Genomic DNA, 14,487 nt, shown 5'->3' on the forward strand with positions numbered 1-14,487 from the left:
AAAAGAAATAAATCTCTTTTATCTCTTATTAGATAAACATTCTTGGAATGTTGCTGCCATGTGAGTAAACCCAGTCTATGCTACTGGAGGGTGAGAAACCATGTGAAGCAGAGACAAGCACTCCCAGCTTAGGCCTCCTAACCAGGGGTTGGCAACCTTTTTCTGTATAGGGCCACATGATAAATATTTTCAGCTTTGTGGGCTATATGGCCTTTCTCGCAACTACTCAACTCTGCTGTTTCCGTAAACCGTATGTAAATAAATCGGTGTGGCCAGATTTGGCCCACTGGCAGTAGTTTCCTGACCCTGACCCTACACCAACCAGCCTCCTAACTGCCAGACATGTAAGGTCATCTCAGATCATCCAAGCCTCAGCTTAACATCTAGAAAACTGCAGATATCAGTGAACCCCAATAACTACTCAGCTGATATACAGAATTGTGAGTAATAATTAATGCCTGTTGTTTTAAGCCACTAAGTTTTAGGATGGCTTGTTACACAGCAAAAACTAACTAACACACTAACCTTTGCCATGGTTGGACATTACCAATATTTTTTATTTTTATTAATATGATGTGTTCAAAGTGGTACTTACAGTTATTTAACTCTACCTTTGTATGATTATTTATGCATTTGAGAACTTTTAATATATTTTCATAGGTCAACTATATATGGTCTTTTGTGAATTTTTTTCGTATAGATCATTTTAACATTGGATTATTGATTTGATGTTGTTTGAGAACGTATCTTGGATATTAACTCTGTTATATATATCGCAAATATTTTCTGTTTATTGTCAATTATTTGTAGTATCTTTTGTTATATTGAATTTTTTAATTAAAAAAAAATTTTTTTAATGTTTATTTATTTTTGAGACAGAGAGAGACAGAGGATGAACAGGGGAGGGTCAGAGAGAGGAAGACACAGAATCCGAAACAGGCTCCAGGCTCTGAGCTGTCAGCACAGAGCCCGAAGCGGGGCTTGAACTCACGGACTGCGAGATCATGACCTGAGCCGAAGTTGGCCGCTCAACTGACTGAGCCACCCAGGCGCCCCTGAATTTTTTAATTTTTATGTAACCAAATTTAGCAACCTTTATGGTTTTTGAGCTTTGTGTCTTTAGGAGACCCTCCCTATTCTTTTTATAAAAACATTTTTCTGCATTCTTCTAACACTTCTATAGTTAATTTTGTTTTTATGATTGTTTTATTATCCATATGGGGTTCATTTTATGTGGTATATTTTTTTCCAAGTGGAAAACACTATTATTAGCTATTGTTGCACATTTTGTTTTCCAGATATATTTCAAAATCATCTGCATTTCCCTATAAAAAACCCCTTGGCATTTTAGTTGTTATTCCTATCCGTGTCCTGGTTTTTCAGAATATCCCCCAATTTTCTGATCCGTCAATGGCGTTATTTCTGGTTTTCAGTCCTATTTGGAATTTATTGTTTTTAAATTAATATATTCTGTTTTATGCAACTTGGAACAGGAAGTAGTCAAATGTACATTTAGATCCAGTTCTTCTTCCAGCTATTAATTTTTGAAATTTACTTTTCGAGTCTTCAAAGAATTCAACATTATTTATAAAAATGAAAAATATGGTGTCCTAAATATAAAGCATCACTTGAGCAGCTCTCTCAGTTATGTAAATGTAAGGCTGAGAAACAGTCATTGTTTTGGGATAAGGGCATAGTTCTTACGACTTAATTAAGGTGGCCATTAGATTTTTGAAATATTAACTTGGTCCCTAAGAAGGAGCTAAATACATTGACATAAGGAGGCCATGGTCTTCTGGGAATTGACATTCAATCATTACTCCCTAAGACATGAAGTTAGAGAGATGTGTGGATGTTGACTGTCTAGTCCTGGCCAAAGGAGAGTGGCAGGGTAGAGTAACTAGGTCTTGGAAATAATTAACTTCAGTAAAATGGGAATTCAGGATGATGCCCTCAAGGGTTGACTTCAGCCCAGGAGATGGCTGATGCTGAAAGCAGATCTGGTACCAAATATGTAAAATTTCAGAATTAGCAGCATTACCCACTAAATGTGCAGAACCAATTTCCTACTACAAAGAGGCAGCAAAAAGCAAAGAATGTAATAGACTAATTGAACTCCTATACTGTGTTGAAGTTGGACAGACTTCTCTTACAAGATTAAATTCCTGGGAATATGAGGGTAAGTCAGAGAGATAAGCCATAGGAATCTGATGTTGAGTATGGAGTCAATCTATTAATCTATTAATCTATTTTGTGGAGTCTCTAGACAATTTTAACGTAAAAAAATTTTTTAAAGGAGATGTAGTCATCATTGTACCATAACAGCAGGCCAATCTATGTTCACCTATAGGGAAAATAGTTTCAAAAAATTGTGGCACATCCATAAAATGGAATACTATGGACCCATCGCATTAATATAGAAGTATATTAATTGAGGTAGGAGAACCTCCAAGATTTATATCTGAGAAAAAATATATAAAAATTGTTTAGTTATATATCCTTATGAAAACAGAGGTCTGGAAGTAAGGTTATCAACTTCTGGTAATTGGCTCTAGGTGGTGAGATTTTTAGATACTTTTTGCTTTCTTTCTCATACTTTCCTGTATTATTTAAAATTTTTACAAATTTTCTATAGTGAACATGTTTTATCATTATGAAATAATTTTTAAAAATTTTTTTCAATGTTTTTATTTATTTTTGACAGAGAGAGAGAGACAGAGCATGAGCGGGGGAGGGGCAGAGAGAGAGGGAGACACAGAATCCGAAGCAGGCTCCAGGCTCTGAGCTGTCAGCACAGAGCCTGATGCGGGGCTTGAACCCACAAACTGTGAGATCATGACCTGAGCGGAAGTTGAACACTTAACCGACTGAGCCACCCAGGCGCCCCTGAAATAATTTTTTAAAAATGTAAACTGACAAAGAAATTATAAGGAATAATAATAGTAATAATGATAACTTACTATGTGCTAGAAACTATGCTGCTTTATGTGCATTACCTGATTTAATTCTCACAACAACCATATGAGATTACTATCCTGTTTGGCAATATTGAGAAAACTCAGGCTTGGATATTGTAAGTAAATTGTCCATTATCATGGGGTTAGTAAGTGGTCGGGGGCATGATTTAAACCCCATAAAGCTAGATCTCTCTGGTTTGACCCACAGGGGAGTCGGATCTCTGTTTGGAGCTAACAGAGAAATTCACCAGCATCTTACAACCCTACCAGTCATACCTCCCAAACCATTTTCTCTTTCACCTTTCCAGAAGCCAGCACTAAATACTGTAAAAATAACCAGTACCAAAGTCACTACAACTAAAGAGAAAACTTTCTGTGGTATTCTGTTCATTGGTAGATCAGCAAACCACAGCTTCCAGTATTGAGAGTATAACCTGGAACTCCAGGATACCTTCCTCTTGAATCTGGCTGGCCCTTTGATCTGCTTTAACAAATAGAATTTAGTGAATAATGAAAGCACCGGTTCTGGGCCTAAGCCTTAAGAAGGCCCAGAAGCTTACACTTTTGCCTTTTTGGGATCTCTGAGCTAATATGTAAGAAGTCTGGCTACTCTGCTGGAGAAATTATATGGAAAGGTCACAGGGAGAGGGGGGCCCAGTCACTCCAGCTGAACCAGCCACCAGCTGATGCTACCATAAACAGCAAGGACAGAACAAGAACAGATGGACTGATTCCAGCCTAGACTGAAGAACAGTGAGTAAATAAAATTGTTGTTTTAAGCTATATATTTTAGGGTGGTGTGTGTTACACAATAGATGAGAGCACCTCCTCACCTTTCCTTGGGTGACTGCCTATACACTTTGTTCTGCATAAAGCTGAAGTCTCCATTTCTTAGCCTCTATCTCTCAATTTTACAGCAGCACTTTGCCAGAAGCTTTCATATTAATTACTAGGACTCGGGCAAGCTTTAATGGAAAAAGTTACTACGTGAGGGCCCAGAGGATGACTTTAGTCCTAGCTTAAGTTGTATACCTTTTGAAAGTGGTTTATCTTTTTGTCTCCATTATGAAATGAGACTAATGCTCACTCTACTTACCAGAGGGTGAAAGTATAACCGAGTTGAAAAGAAAAATGAAAAGCATTTAATGGAGCTTCCAGCTCAAGTGGCAGGTGAGGAGACAAAGAACATGGACTTAGTGTCATCCGGTGTGAGATCTTGAACAAACGACTTAATATTTCTGATCCCCAGTTTTGACGCTGTAAATGCGATTACGCCTTCCCACATCACAGGTTCATCAGTCATGATTAAATGAGGCAACATACGAAGAGAGAGACCTGTTGCACAATAAACGCTAACTGCTCGCCATCAAATCCTAAAGTCCCCTCCCCCCGCCGTTCTCATATTCCTGCCCAACCCCCGAGAGTGATTTAGGAAGTCTGAAGTGGGACCCAGAAAGCTACATTTTTAAAAATCTACATTAAAAAACAGACAAACGAAAAACAAGTTCTCAAACCGATTTTACGCCAGGTGCCCTCACGCAAAAACACTCCCCTTGTTACCACGCCCCTTCCTTGTGTCAGGAGCCTCAAACTCCAGATATCGCGACGGTTCTTTCTTTCTTCAGACTCTGCTACAAGTCGCGCGAGAGTGCTTCGTCCAATCACGAGGCTAAATGGCTGCCCAACATGGCGGCGCACTTAGAGCGTAACATCTGCGTTTCTAGGCGCTTCGCTCTGCGGGTGGTTTAAGACTCTAGGGTTAAAGAGGCCTACTCCAGACTGGTCTTCTTGAAGAAAGGTTGACTTCAGATGTGAGTCATTTAATATTTCTTGGGCGGGAGGAGAGGTCATTTAACCTATGTACGGCCCGAGTTCCTTATTCTCGGGTCCTGGGCTGGTGAGTTGCTGACTTCGGGCCTGGGGAGACAGACCCGATGGGTGTATGTGTGTGTGTTTGCGTGCGCGCGCGCGCGGATTCTGCACCTGTGAGGTACTGACTTTGGGTCTAGGGGGACAGACCACATGGGTGAGTGAACGGTTTGGGTGGGTGGGTGCGCGCGCGCGCGCACGTGGAGGGGGGTAATGGTGGTGGGGCGGCTGGGAGGAGTTGGCGTATAGAATGGAGGCTAGGATTGAAGTGAGAGAGGTCCCAGGGGCTGAGGAGGTTTAGAGAGATCCGAAACTGAGGCGGGAAGACTGGGTGGATAAGATGAATGTGTGGGAGGAGTGGAGGAGATGGAGAACTGGCAATGGCGGAACTAGAGGAAAAAGTCAGAGTTATGAATGAAGGAAGGCAAAGTGAGAAAAAGGAGATAGGGGTTGAACTGGGAGAAATTTATGCAGAAGAAATTTCGAGTTGGAAGCGGAAATTTGAATTCGAAGCGGAATTTAGATTCTTTTGTGTTAAGATAAACGGTAGTTTAAGACTGTTATTAAGAGGGTTAGGAGAAACCAAGGAAACAGCATGGAGATGGCAAAGATCAAAGAAAAGAGAAGCCTCAGTTTCAAGGGTGTACTCCTTTGGCTTTCTGGACTGACCTGGGTAACCCACAAGAGACATCCTTTTTGAGTGTCCAGTTGAGGGCTGTTCTACAAAGAATGAGAGTGCTGTGTTTTAGTGTTCTGGGACAGTGAAGAGTTTCATCGTGTGTTCAGTCAACAAATATTTAAGAGTGTCTACTCTCCCAGGCCCTAATTTAGGCGCGGGGATATCACAGTGAACAAGATAGACAAAATATTTTCCCACATGAAGTTTACTGGCAGGGCAGTTTTGAAAAGTAAGTAAATGCTGTGTATGGAATATCGGATGGGTAAGTTCTATGTAGAGTACCGAAACTATTAAGGGAGTGGAGTGTGTTAACTCACTGCACTAAGGAAAGGCATCAGGGGCGCCTTGGGTGGCTCAGTTGATAGAGCATGCTACTTTTGATAGAGGGGTGGTTAGTTCAGACCCCACGTTGGGCATGGAGCATACTTTAAAAAATAATAATTTTTAAAAAGTGGGAAAGGCATCAGTGAGAAGGTGAGGTTTTATCAAAGACCTGAAAAAGGTGAGGCACCTTATATGTATGTATTTCTGGGGGAAGAGCAGTCTATACAGACCAAGTACAAAAGCCCTGAGTCAGGAGTGTGCCAGATTTGATTAAAAAACAAACAAACAAACAAGGAGAGCAGTGTGACTGGATAAGAATGAGCCAGGAAGAGAAAGATTAAGTTAGAGAGAAGTGGGAAGTGACAATGTTTATTCCAGCTAAGTGTTGATACTCAGAAGAATAAGATTTAGCTAAGACCCCATTGCCTGCATTAGGAGATTGGTTAGCAAAAGGGTGGCTTTATTGATTTTTTTCTGTATGTAGTCTAATCAGAAGGGTTGATTAATGTAGGACATGAATTGAATTTGCTGTATCTGTAATTTGTTCCACATATGTTCAGAGTGTCGTGTGTACACTGATGTCATGTATGCAGTCTTTAGAATCTTAAATGTGTTGCAGAGCCTTACATACCAATGTCTCTTGAAATTACTGTTAGGGTACTTTTGTTGCTTGCCAGAATCACAAGAAAGGAGAACATTTTCCTTTTTTTTTAAATTAAATTTAATTTGTTTATTAAAAATATTTTTTGATGTTTATTTACTCTTTTTAAAAAATTTTTTTTAATGTTTTATTTATATTTGAGAAAGAGACAGAGCATGAGTGGGGAAGGGGCAGAGAGAGACGGAGACAGAACCTGAAGCAAGCTCCAGGCTCTGAGCTGTCAGCACAGAGCCCGATGTGGGTCTTGAACTCATGAACCACGAGATCATGACCTGAGCTGAAGTTAGACGCTTAACCGACTGAGCCACCTAGGCGCCCCTGATGTTTATTTACTCTTGAAGGAGAGAGATAGAACATGAGTGGGGGAGGGGCAGAGAGAGAGGGAGACACAGAATCCAAAGCAGGCTTCAGGCTCTGAGCTGTCAGCACAGAGCCGGATGTGGGGCTCAAACTCATGATCTGTGAGATCATGACCTGGGTGGAGTTGGTTGCCCAACCGACTGAGCCACCCAGGCGCCCCTTAATTTTATTATTTATTTATTTAAATTTTTTAAATCTTTTTTTAATTTTATTTTTAAGTAATCTTTACACCCAACATAGGGCTTGAACTTACAACCCCAAGATCAAGAGTCACATGTTGTACTGACTGAGCCAGCCAGGTGCCCCTTATACAACTTTTTCATGGGGACTGGTTCTTGTCCTAGTTTTATGCTCCCCTCTTTCTTGATAGTCTGTAAGGGTATATTAATGTTAGGAAATTAAAACTTGTATGTAGTGAGTTTCTGTGATAACGTTAGGGGCAAAAGGTGGTAGTTTAGTATGCTGAAAAGCTTTCAGGTGACTATTAATTCCCCTAAATTCTGAATTATTCATTGACTCAACAAATATTTATTGTATGCCAGTTGCTGCTGGATGGAATAAACAATAAGATGGACATGGTTGCAGCTTGGGAGGTGGGGTGGGGGATAGGACAGACAAATGTAAACTAAAGAACTTTGAGGGAAAAGCCTAGAATGCTTTGAAAGTTGGGGTGCCTGGGTAGCTCAGTTGGTTAAGTGTCTGACTTCGGCTCAGGTCATGATCTCACGGTTTGTGGGTTTGAGCCCCATGTCGGGCTCTGTGCTCACAGCTCAGAGCCTGGATCCTGCTTTGGATTCTGTGTCTCCCTCTTTCTCTGCCCCTCCCCCGGCTTGCACATGTCTCTCTCAAAAATAAATAAACACTAAAAAATTTTTTAAAAGGTATATATTTTTAAAAAGGTGTATATATACATGATGGAATATTACTCAGCTATTAAAAAGAATGAAATCTTGGGGCGCCTGGGTGGCTCAGTTGGTTAAGCATCCAATTTCCACTCAGGTCATGGTCTTTTGGTGGTTCACGTGTTCAAGCCCTACATCAGGCTTTGTACTGACAGCTCAGAACCTGGAGCTTGCTTCGGATTCTGTGTCTCCCCCCCCCCCCCCCCTCTTTATCTCTCCCTCCCTCCCTCCCCCACACTCCCACTGGCACTTGGTCTCTGTCTCTCAAAAGTAAATAAAAACATTAAAAAAATTTAAAAAAGAATGAAATTTTGCCATTTGCAACAACATGGGTGGACCTAGAGGATATAGTGCTAAGTGAGATAAGTCAAAGAAAGACAAATACCATATGATTTCACTCCTGTGGAATTTAAAGAAACAAAAAAAAGGTAGATGAGCAAAAAAAGACTCTTTTCTTTTAGATGTTTATTTTTGAGAGAGAGAGAGAGAGAAAGAGAGAGCGCGTGCATGTCTGTAGAGGAGGGGATGGGGAGAGACAATTCCAAGCAGGCTCCACGTTCAGCTCAGCTCAGAGCCTGGCTTAGGGCTCTATCCCACGACTATGAGATCAGGACCTGAGCTGAAATCAGGAGTTGGACGCTTAACAGACTGAACCACCCAAGTGCCTCCCAAAAAACAGACTCTTAAATGCAAACAACAAACTGGTGGTTGCCAGAGGGGAGGTGGGGAGGTGGGTGGGGGGGGATTAAGAGTACACTTACTTTGGGGCGCCTGGGTGGCTCAGTTGGTTAAGCGTCTGACTTTGGCTCAGGTCTGGTCTCACGGTCCGTGAGTTCGAGCCCCGTGTCAGGCTCTGTGCTGACAGCTCAGAGCCTGGAGCCTGTTTCAGATTCTGTGTCCCCCTCTCTGTCTGACCCTCCCCCATTCGTGCTCTGTCTCTCTCTGTCTCAAAAATAAATAAACATTAAAAAAAAAAAAGAGTACACTTACTTTGATGAGCCCAGAGGAATATTTATAATTGTTGAACCATTATGTCATACACCTGAAACTAATATAACATGCTAATTATACTTGAATTAAAAAAAATTTTTTTTCAGTGTAGAAAGCTGTCAAAAACCTGAAATAGAGTTAGATCCATTACTATGTAAAGTTACATCTCTAATAAGCCTACAAAGGAAAGGTGCTTGTTGCCAGGAGACACTATAATAAGGGAATATGATTTAACTAGTGAGATTAGGGAAGAAACACTTTCCTGAAGAAGAGATGTTTGAACTTTAAGAGTAAAAATGAGTAGGAGGGGCGCCTGGGTGGCTCAATCTATTAAGCATCTGACTCTTGATATCCGTTCAGGTCATGATCTCACAGTTGGGTTAGAGAATTGCAGCCTCACATCAGGCTCTGTGCTGACAGTGTGGAGCCTGCTTAGGATTCTTGTTTTCTCTGTCCTTCTCCCACTTGCTGGCTGCAGTCTGGCTGTGCTCTCTCTCTCTCAAAAATAAATAAATAAAACTTAAAGGATAAGTAGGAATTCAGTAGGTGAAGAGGAGGAAAGAACATTACAAAGGGAATAAACTGTGTAAAGACCCTGTTGCCAGAGTGGAGGGACAGAAAGAAGAGCAAGGATAGGTGTGACATAAACTGATGGTGAAAAACTAGGTAAGGCCATGCTGTGCTGGGCCTAATATGTATGCTAAAGTAATGAGTTTGTTTGAGATAGCAAGCCTGTGCGAGGGGGTGGGGGAGGGGCAGAGGAAGAGAGAATCTTAAGCAGCCTTCCTGACTGGAGCTGAAATCAAGATATCAAGAGTCAGAGGCTTAACTTTAACCAACTGAGCCACCCAGGCACCCTAGTGGTTTTTGTTTTTAATCCTCTGAGTAAAGATTTGAACAGGTGGGCATAGGAGAAGGAAGACATAATGAGATTTGTGTTTAGGAGATGATCTCTGCAAGGTGGAAAAGGGAAATTGTAAGAGTTGATTTCGTGTGGCCAAGTAGGAGGCTGTTCTAGCTATCCAAGTTAATTTGTACTGGGCTGATACCTGTGAAGATAGGGAGGAATAGATGGATTTGAGAGGTATTTAGCAGGTAAAAATCCTCATGACTGTTGATTTTTGGGGATATGAGAGGAGTATAGAACTAGCAAGTGATGCCTAAGATTCTGACTTACATAACTTTGTTTAGGTGAATGCGCCTTATAAAAAACAATGGAAAATACAGAGTGATAAAAAGAAAATACAAATCAGTTGCCACTGAGATATACACTAAAATATTTTTTTAGGGACGCCTGGGTGGCTCAGTTGGTTAAGCGTCCGACTTCGGCTCAGGCCATGATCTCTCAGTTCGTGGGTTTGAGCCCCACGTCGGGCTCCGTGCTGACAGCTCAGAGCCTGGAGCCTGCTTTGGATTCTGTGTCTCCCTCTCTCTCTGTCCTTCCGCCACTCATTCTCTGTCTCTGTCTTTCAAAATAATAACTCATTCTCTGTCTCTGTCTTTCAAAAATAAACAAGCATAAAAAAATTATTTTTTCAAATTACCAACTGCACAATTTACTAAACCACTACAATGGCTTTTCTTCCAGTGTTTGTCTTGCAATATAAATGCGTTAACTTTTTTTCCCTTTTTGTAATCTGGAAGAAGACAAAATTGTTTGTTTTCATTTGGTTTTTAGCTACCTAGGAATGACAAGACTGAAATTTATAAAATAGAAAGTGTATTTTGAAACATTAGTGACTTTATGGTGTACTACCAAATATTCAGTCCATACAAGAACACTGTAAAAAGTACCTCTGACTATTACTTCTTGGCTGTAGATTATACTGCCTTCTACCCCTTTGATGCTTTCAAAAGAATAGTTTCCGGTTTTCTTCCCATGGTTTAAAAAAAAAAATCATATGTTGCATACATTTTTCAAACTGTGACAAAATATACATAACATAAAAGTTAACCATTTTAACCATTTTTAAGTACTATTCAGTGGCATTAAGTGCATTCAGTGTTGTGTAACCATCACCACTGTCCGTTTCTAGAAGTTTTTCCTCATCCTAAACAGAAACCGTGTACCCATTAAGTAATAATTCAACATTCCTACCTCCCTCCCAAACCCTGGTAACCTCTATTCTGCTCTCTATATGAATTTGCCTATTCTTGCTACTATAAGTGGGAAAATACAATGTTTGTCTTTTTTGTACGTGGCTTGTTTCCCTTACATAATGTTTTTAAGGTTCATCCATGTTGTAGGGTGTATCAGAAATTTATTCCTTTTTATGACTGAATAATATTCCATTGTATATATGTACCACATTTGGTTTATCCATTTATGGACATTTGGGATTGTTTCTACCTTTCGGCTGTTATGAATAATGCTGCTGTGAACACTGATGTGCAAATATCTCTTTGAATCCATGCTTTCACTTTTCTTGGGTATATGCTTAGGAGGGGAGTTGCTGGATCATGTGGCCATTCTACTTTTTAAAGAACCGCCAAACTTTCCACAGCAGTTGTACACATTCCTCTCTGCAGTGCGTGAAGGCTCCAGTTTCCTAACATCCTCATCAACGTTTATCTTTTTTTTTCTTTTTCTTTTTAACTTTTTAAAATGTTTATTTATTTTAGAGAGAGAGTGCGAGCAGGGGAGGGTCAGAGAGAGGGAGACAGAGAATCTGAAGCAGGCTCCAAGCTGTCAGCACAGAGCCCGACGTGGGGCTTGAACTCATGAACCATGAGGTCGTGACCTGAGCCGAAGTCCAACGCTTAACTAACTGAGCCACCCAGGCACCCCTCTTTTTTTCCCTTTTTAATAATAGTCATCCTAGTGGGTATGAAGTGATATTGTGGTTTTGATTTGCATTTCCCTAATGATTCATGGTGATGTTAAGCATCTTTTCATATGCTTATTTGTTGTGTACATTTAAAAAATGTAACTTCTACTTTCTCAGTTGATTAGCAGAAATATGTTGGCTATAACTGTTGACTTGGCAACCACAGCTTTTTCCCATTAATTTTTTTTTAAACTAAATATGCTGACTTTTTTCCTTTTTTTTTCTTTTTAAAGATGGCTCTGAGTAAATCAATGCATGCAAGGAATAGATACAAGGACAAACCTCCTGACTTTGCGTATCTGGCATCCAAATATCCAGATTTTAAGCAGCATGTTCAGATAAATCTGAATGGAAGAGTGAGGTAGGTAACAGATGAAGAATTCTTGATAACTGTATTATTCTAGTGTAATCTGAAAGGACACAAGTGTAGTGGAAAGCATACTGGGCCAATACTATACCTGAATGCTAATCCTAGACTTTTCCTTAAATTTCTCATCTGATCTTGGACAAATCACTTAACCTGTCTGGGTTGCATCTTTTTAAACTGTAAAATGAGAGGATTGGACCAAATACTTTTAAGTTTCTTTCTGGCTTTAAGAAAACTTGATCTCCGAATTATTGCTTACCCAACAGAGATTTCAGAGTAAGTGCAGAAACCTTGAGATTGTGCTCTAAAACTTGGTGCTGATGAGGGTCTAGAGTCCTTATTTTAAGTGTATGTTTATTTTGATGTAGTAGGAAAATCATCAGGCATCAAAACTGATTTCACAGATACTTAGGATGTCGTCAAATTTAAAGTTAAATTTGGTAAAAATGTTGATTTTAAAAATTAAGGAAATAATAATATGAGTACTTAGGGAAATAGCAAAATTATGGTGATGGTTTAGGAATAACTGATGTGTATGTTATACCTTTGAGAAGGAAATATTTCACTGCATTCCTAAACTCTATGGGAGTTATAGACTAGAAATTCTAAGCCTTCTTGGGGACAGGTGTGGTGATTCAACTGGGGAGGAGGAGGAGCAGGATTGTGGAGAAAAGGGAAGGTAAGGAATAATAGGATAATAGGGCCTGAGACATTTTGATGACCTCTTCTACTAGCAGTCTCTTTATGGCTTTAAAAATGGAAGCCCTAGGGCAGGACTTAACCTGAAGGCTGAGATACCCTAGAAATCTTATAAAAGTTTAAAAATAATGTATATTTATGCTCATTTTTCTGGGAGATAATTCTTAGTTTCTATCATTCTGAAAGTGATCAAGGCCCCTTCAACAATACACAAAGGTTGAGATCAAATACCCTAGAACTATGGTTTCCAAGCTTTTTTTGTCTCAGTTAAAAGTTGAGGACCACCCCATATATGAGGACCACCCCATATATGAATGCTTGTACAATTCACTGTGTTACTGTGTTAAGCACATTAGACAACATAATATGAAATAGAAATAAAAAACATTTAAATAAGAGTTCCAGTATTTACATGCTCTAAAGAATTATTTTTGGCATCTTACTGTGGAGATGGTCTAGAGAGATTGAGTTAGTATTTCTCTTTGTGTAGATCATCTCTACCATCGTGCTTAAATCTTCGTTTCATAGTTATATATGTGGATGTTTTATTTGTCCATGTAGCTTTAGGACAGATATAGTTTTTTTATTCTTGGTTTCCTGTGTGTTCCTATCATTGTACTTAATTACTTAACAAAATGTTGATTAACCATTTTGTGCTAAATTCTTGGAAAAGCCATAATAAAGAAGAAAGACAGTGACTTCGCATTTGGAGTTTACACACTAGTAGGGGAAGTGGACAAATAAACACATTTGGTGTGGCAGAATCTGTGGGATGTATGGTAGAATCACATAGAAGGGAGACCCAACTGTGACTTTGGGACTTAGAGAATGATTTGAAACAAAAGTGGTGTCATGGTTGTGCTGAAGAATGACTAGGAGTTAGCTGGATAGAAGAGTGGTACAAGTAGAGGGAACAGTATGTGCAGAGCACTGAGCAGTAGGGGAACTGGAAAAGCAGAGTGTGCCTGAGATACAGTGGACAGATGAGTCTGGAGATGATTATGCTTGTAGTACTTTACAAGGCCCACTTAGGAGTTTGGAATTTATTTTAAGGACATGCATCAAGCGTTCTTGTATCTTCAGAGCTACCCACCCCCATCCTTATCCACTAACATTTAAAAGTAGAGGAATAACATGTTCAGAATTGTGTTTAGACAGAAGTAGTCTAGGAGCATTGCGGAGGATAGGTTGCAGGGGAAATTAAGATTGGAGGTATAGGGAGGTAAGTAGGAAATGGTTTCAGTAATCCAGATTAGACATTGGTGGCCTAACTAGGTAGAGGCAGGAGGGATAGAAATCACTGATGAATTTGAGAAAAATTCGTGAATAGAATGAGCAGAACGTGGTAGAAATTAAGGAGTGTGAGCCAGAAATTAAGGAGTGGTGCTTGGGATTCTAATTTAGCAAGAGGCTAGGTGGTAGTACCTGGTTTATTGAGTTAGGGATCAAGGGGGAATGAGCTTGTTTTGGGGGAGATGAGATTTTTGGTTTGGGTTATATGCAATCTGAGAAAGCTGTGGGATATTCAAGTAGGGTTATTTAGTAGGCAATTGAAAATGGAAGTCAGAAGAGCAGGACAAAGCAGTGATACGGGGTGATGTTAGTAGAGGCCTTGGGTCTTTGAACTGAATCCGGAAGACTGAATAGAAGGGGGAAGGAGGGGCACCTGGGTGGCTCAGTCAGTTGAGTGTTTGACTTCGGTTAGCTGTCTGAGTTTGAGCCCTGCATCAGGCTCTGTGCTGACAGCTCAGAGCCTAAAGCCTGCTTTGGATTCTGTGTCTCCCTCTCTTTGTCCCTCCCCCATTCTCGCTCTGTCTTAAAAATAAACAAACATTAAAAAAAAAAAAAGGG

The 14,487-nt window shown here is 40.0% G+C and overlaps 1 protein-coding gene across 4 annotated transcripts in view; it reads left to right on the top strand.

Moving 5' to 3' along the window:
* The first annotated feature begins 4,537 nt into the window (after positions 1–4,537).
* Positions 4,538–14,487, top strand: part of METTL16 (methyltransferase 16, N6-methyladenosine) — a 70,631-nt gene continuing 60,681 nt past the window's right edge. For 2 of the 4 annotated variants that reach the window (XM_042915638.1, XM_042915641.1), the window contains exons 1-2: positions 4,538–4,768; positions 11,804–11,931. In XM_042915638.1, coding sequence (XP_042771572.1) covers positions 11,804–11,931 — 128 coding nt within the window. In that variant the 5' untranslated portion in view covers positions 4,538–4,768. Of the gene's footprint in view, positions 4,769–4,967; positions 4,984–5,058; positions 5,768–11,803; positions 11,932–14,487 lie in introns of those variants that run through there. The other 2 variants (XM_042915640.1, XM_042915639.1) reach the window with 2 other exon arrangements.

Source organism: Panthera leo, chromosome E1, assembly GCF_018350215.1.
Source record: "Panthera leo isolate Ple1 chromosome E1, P.leo_Ple1_pat1.1, whole genome shotgun sequence".
Taxonomy (NCBI): domain Eukaryota; kingdom Metazoa; phylum Chordata; class Mammalia; order Carnivora; family Felidae; genus Panthera; species Panthera leo.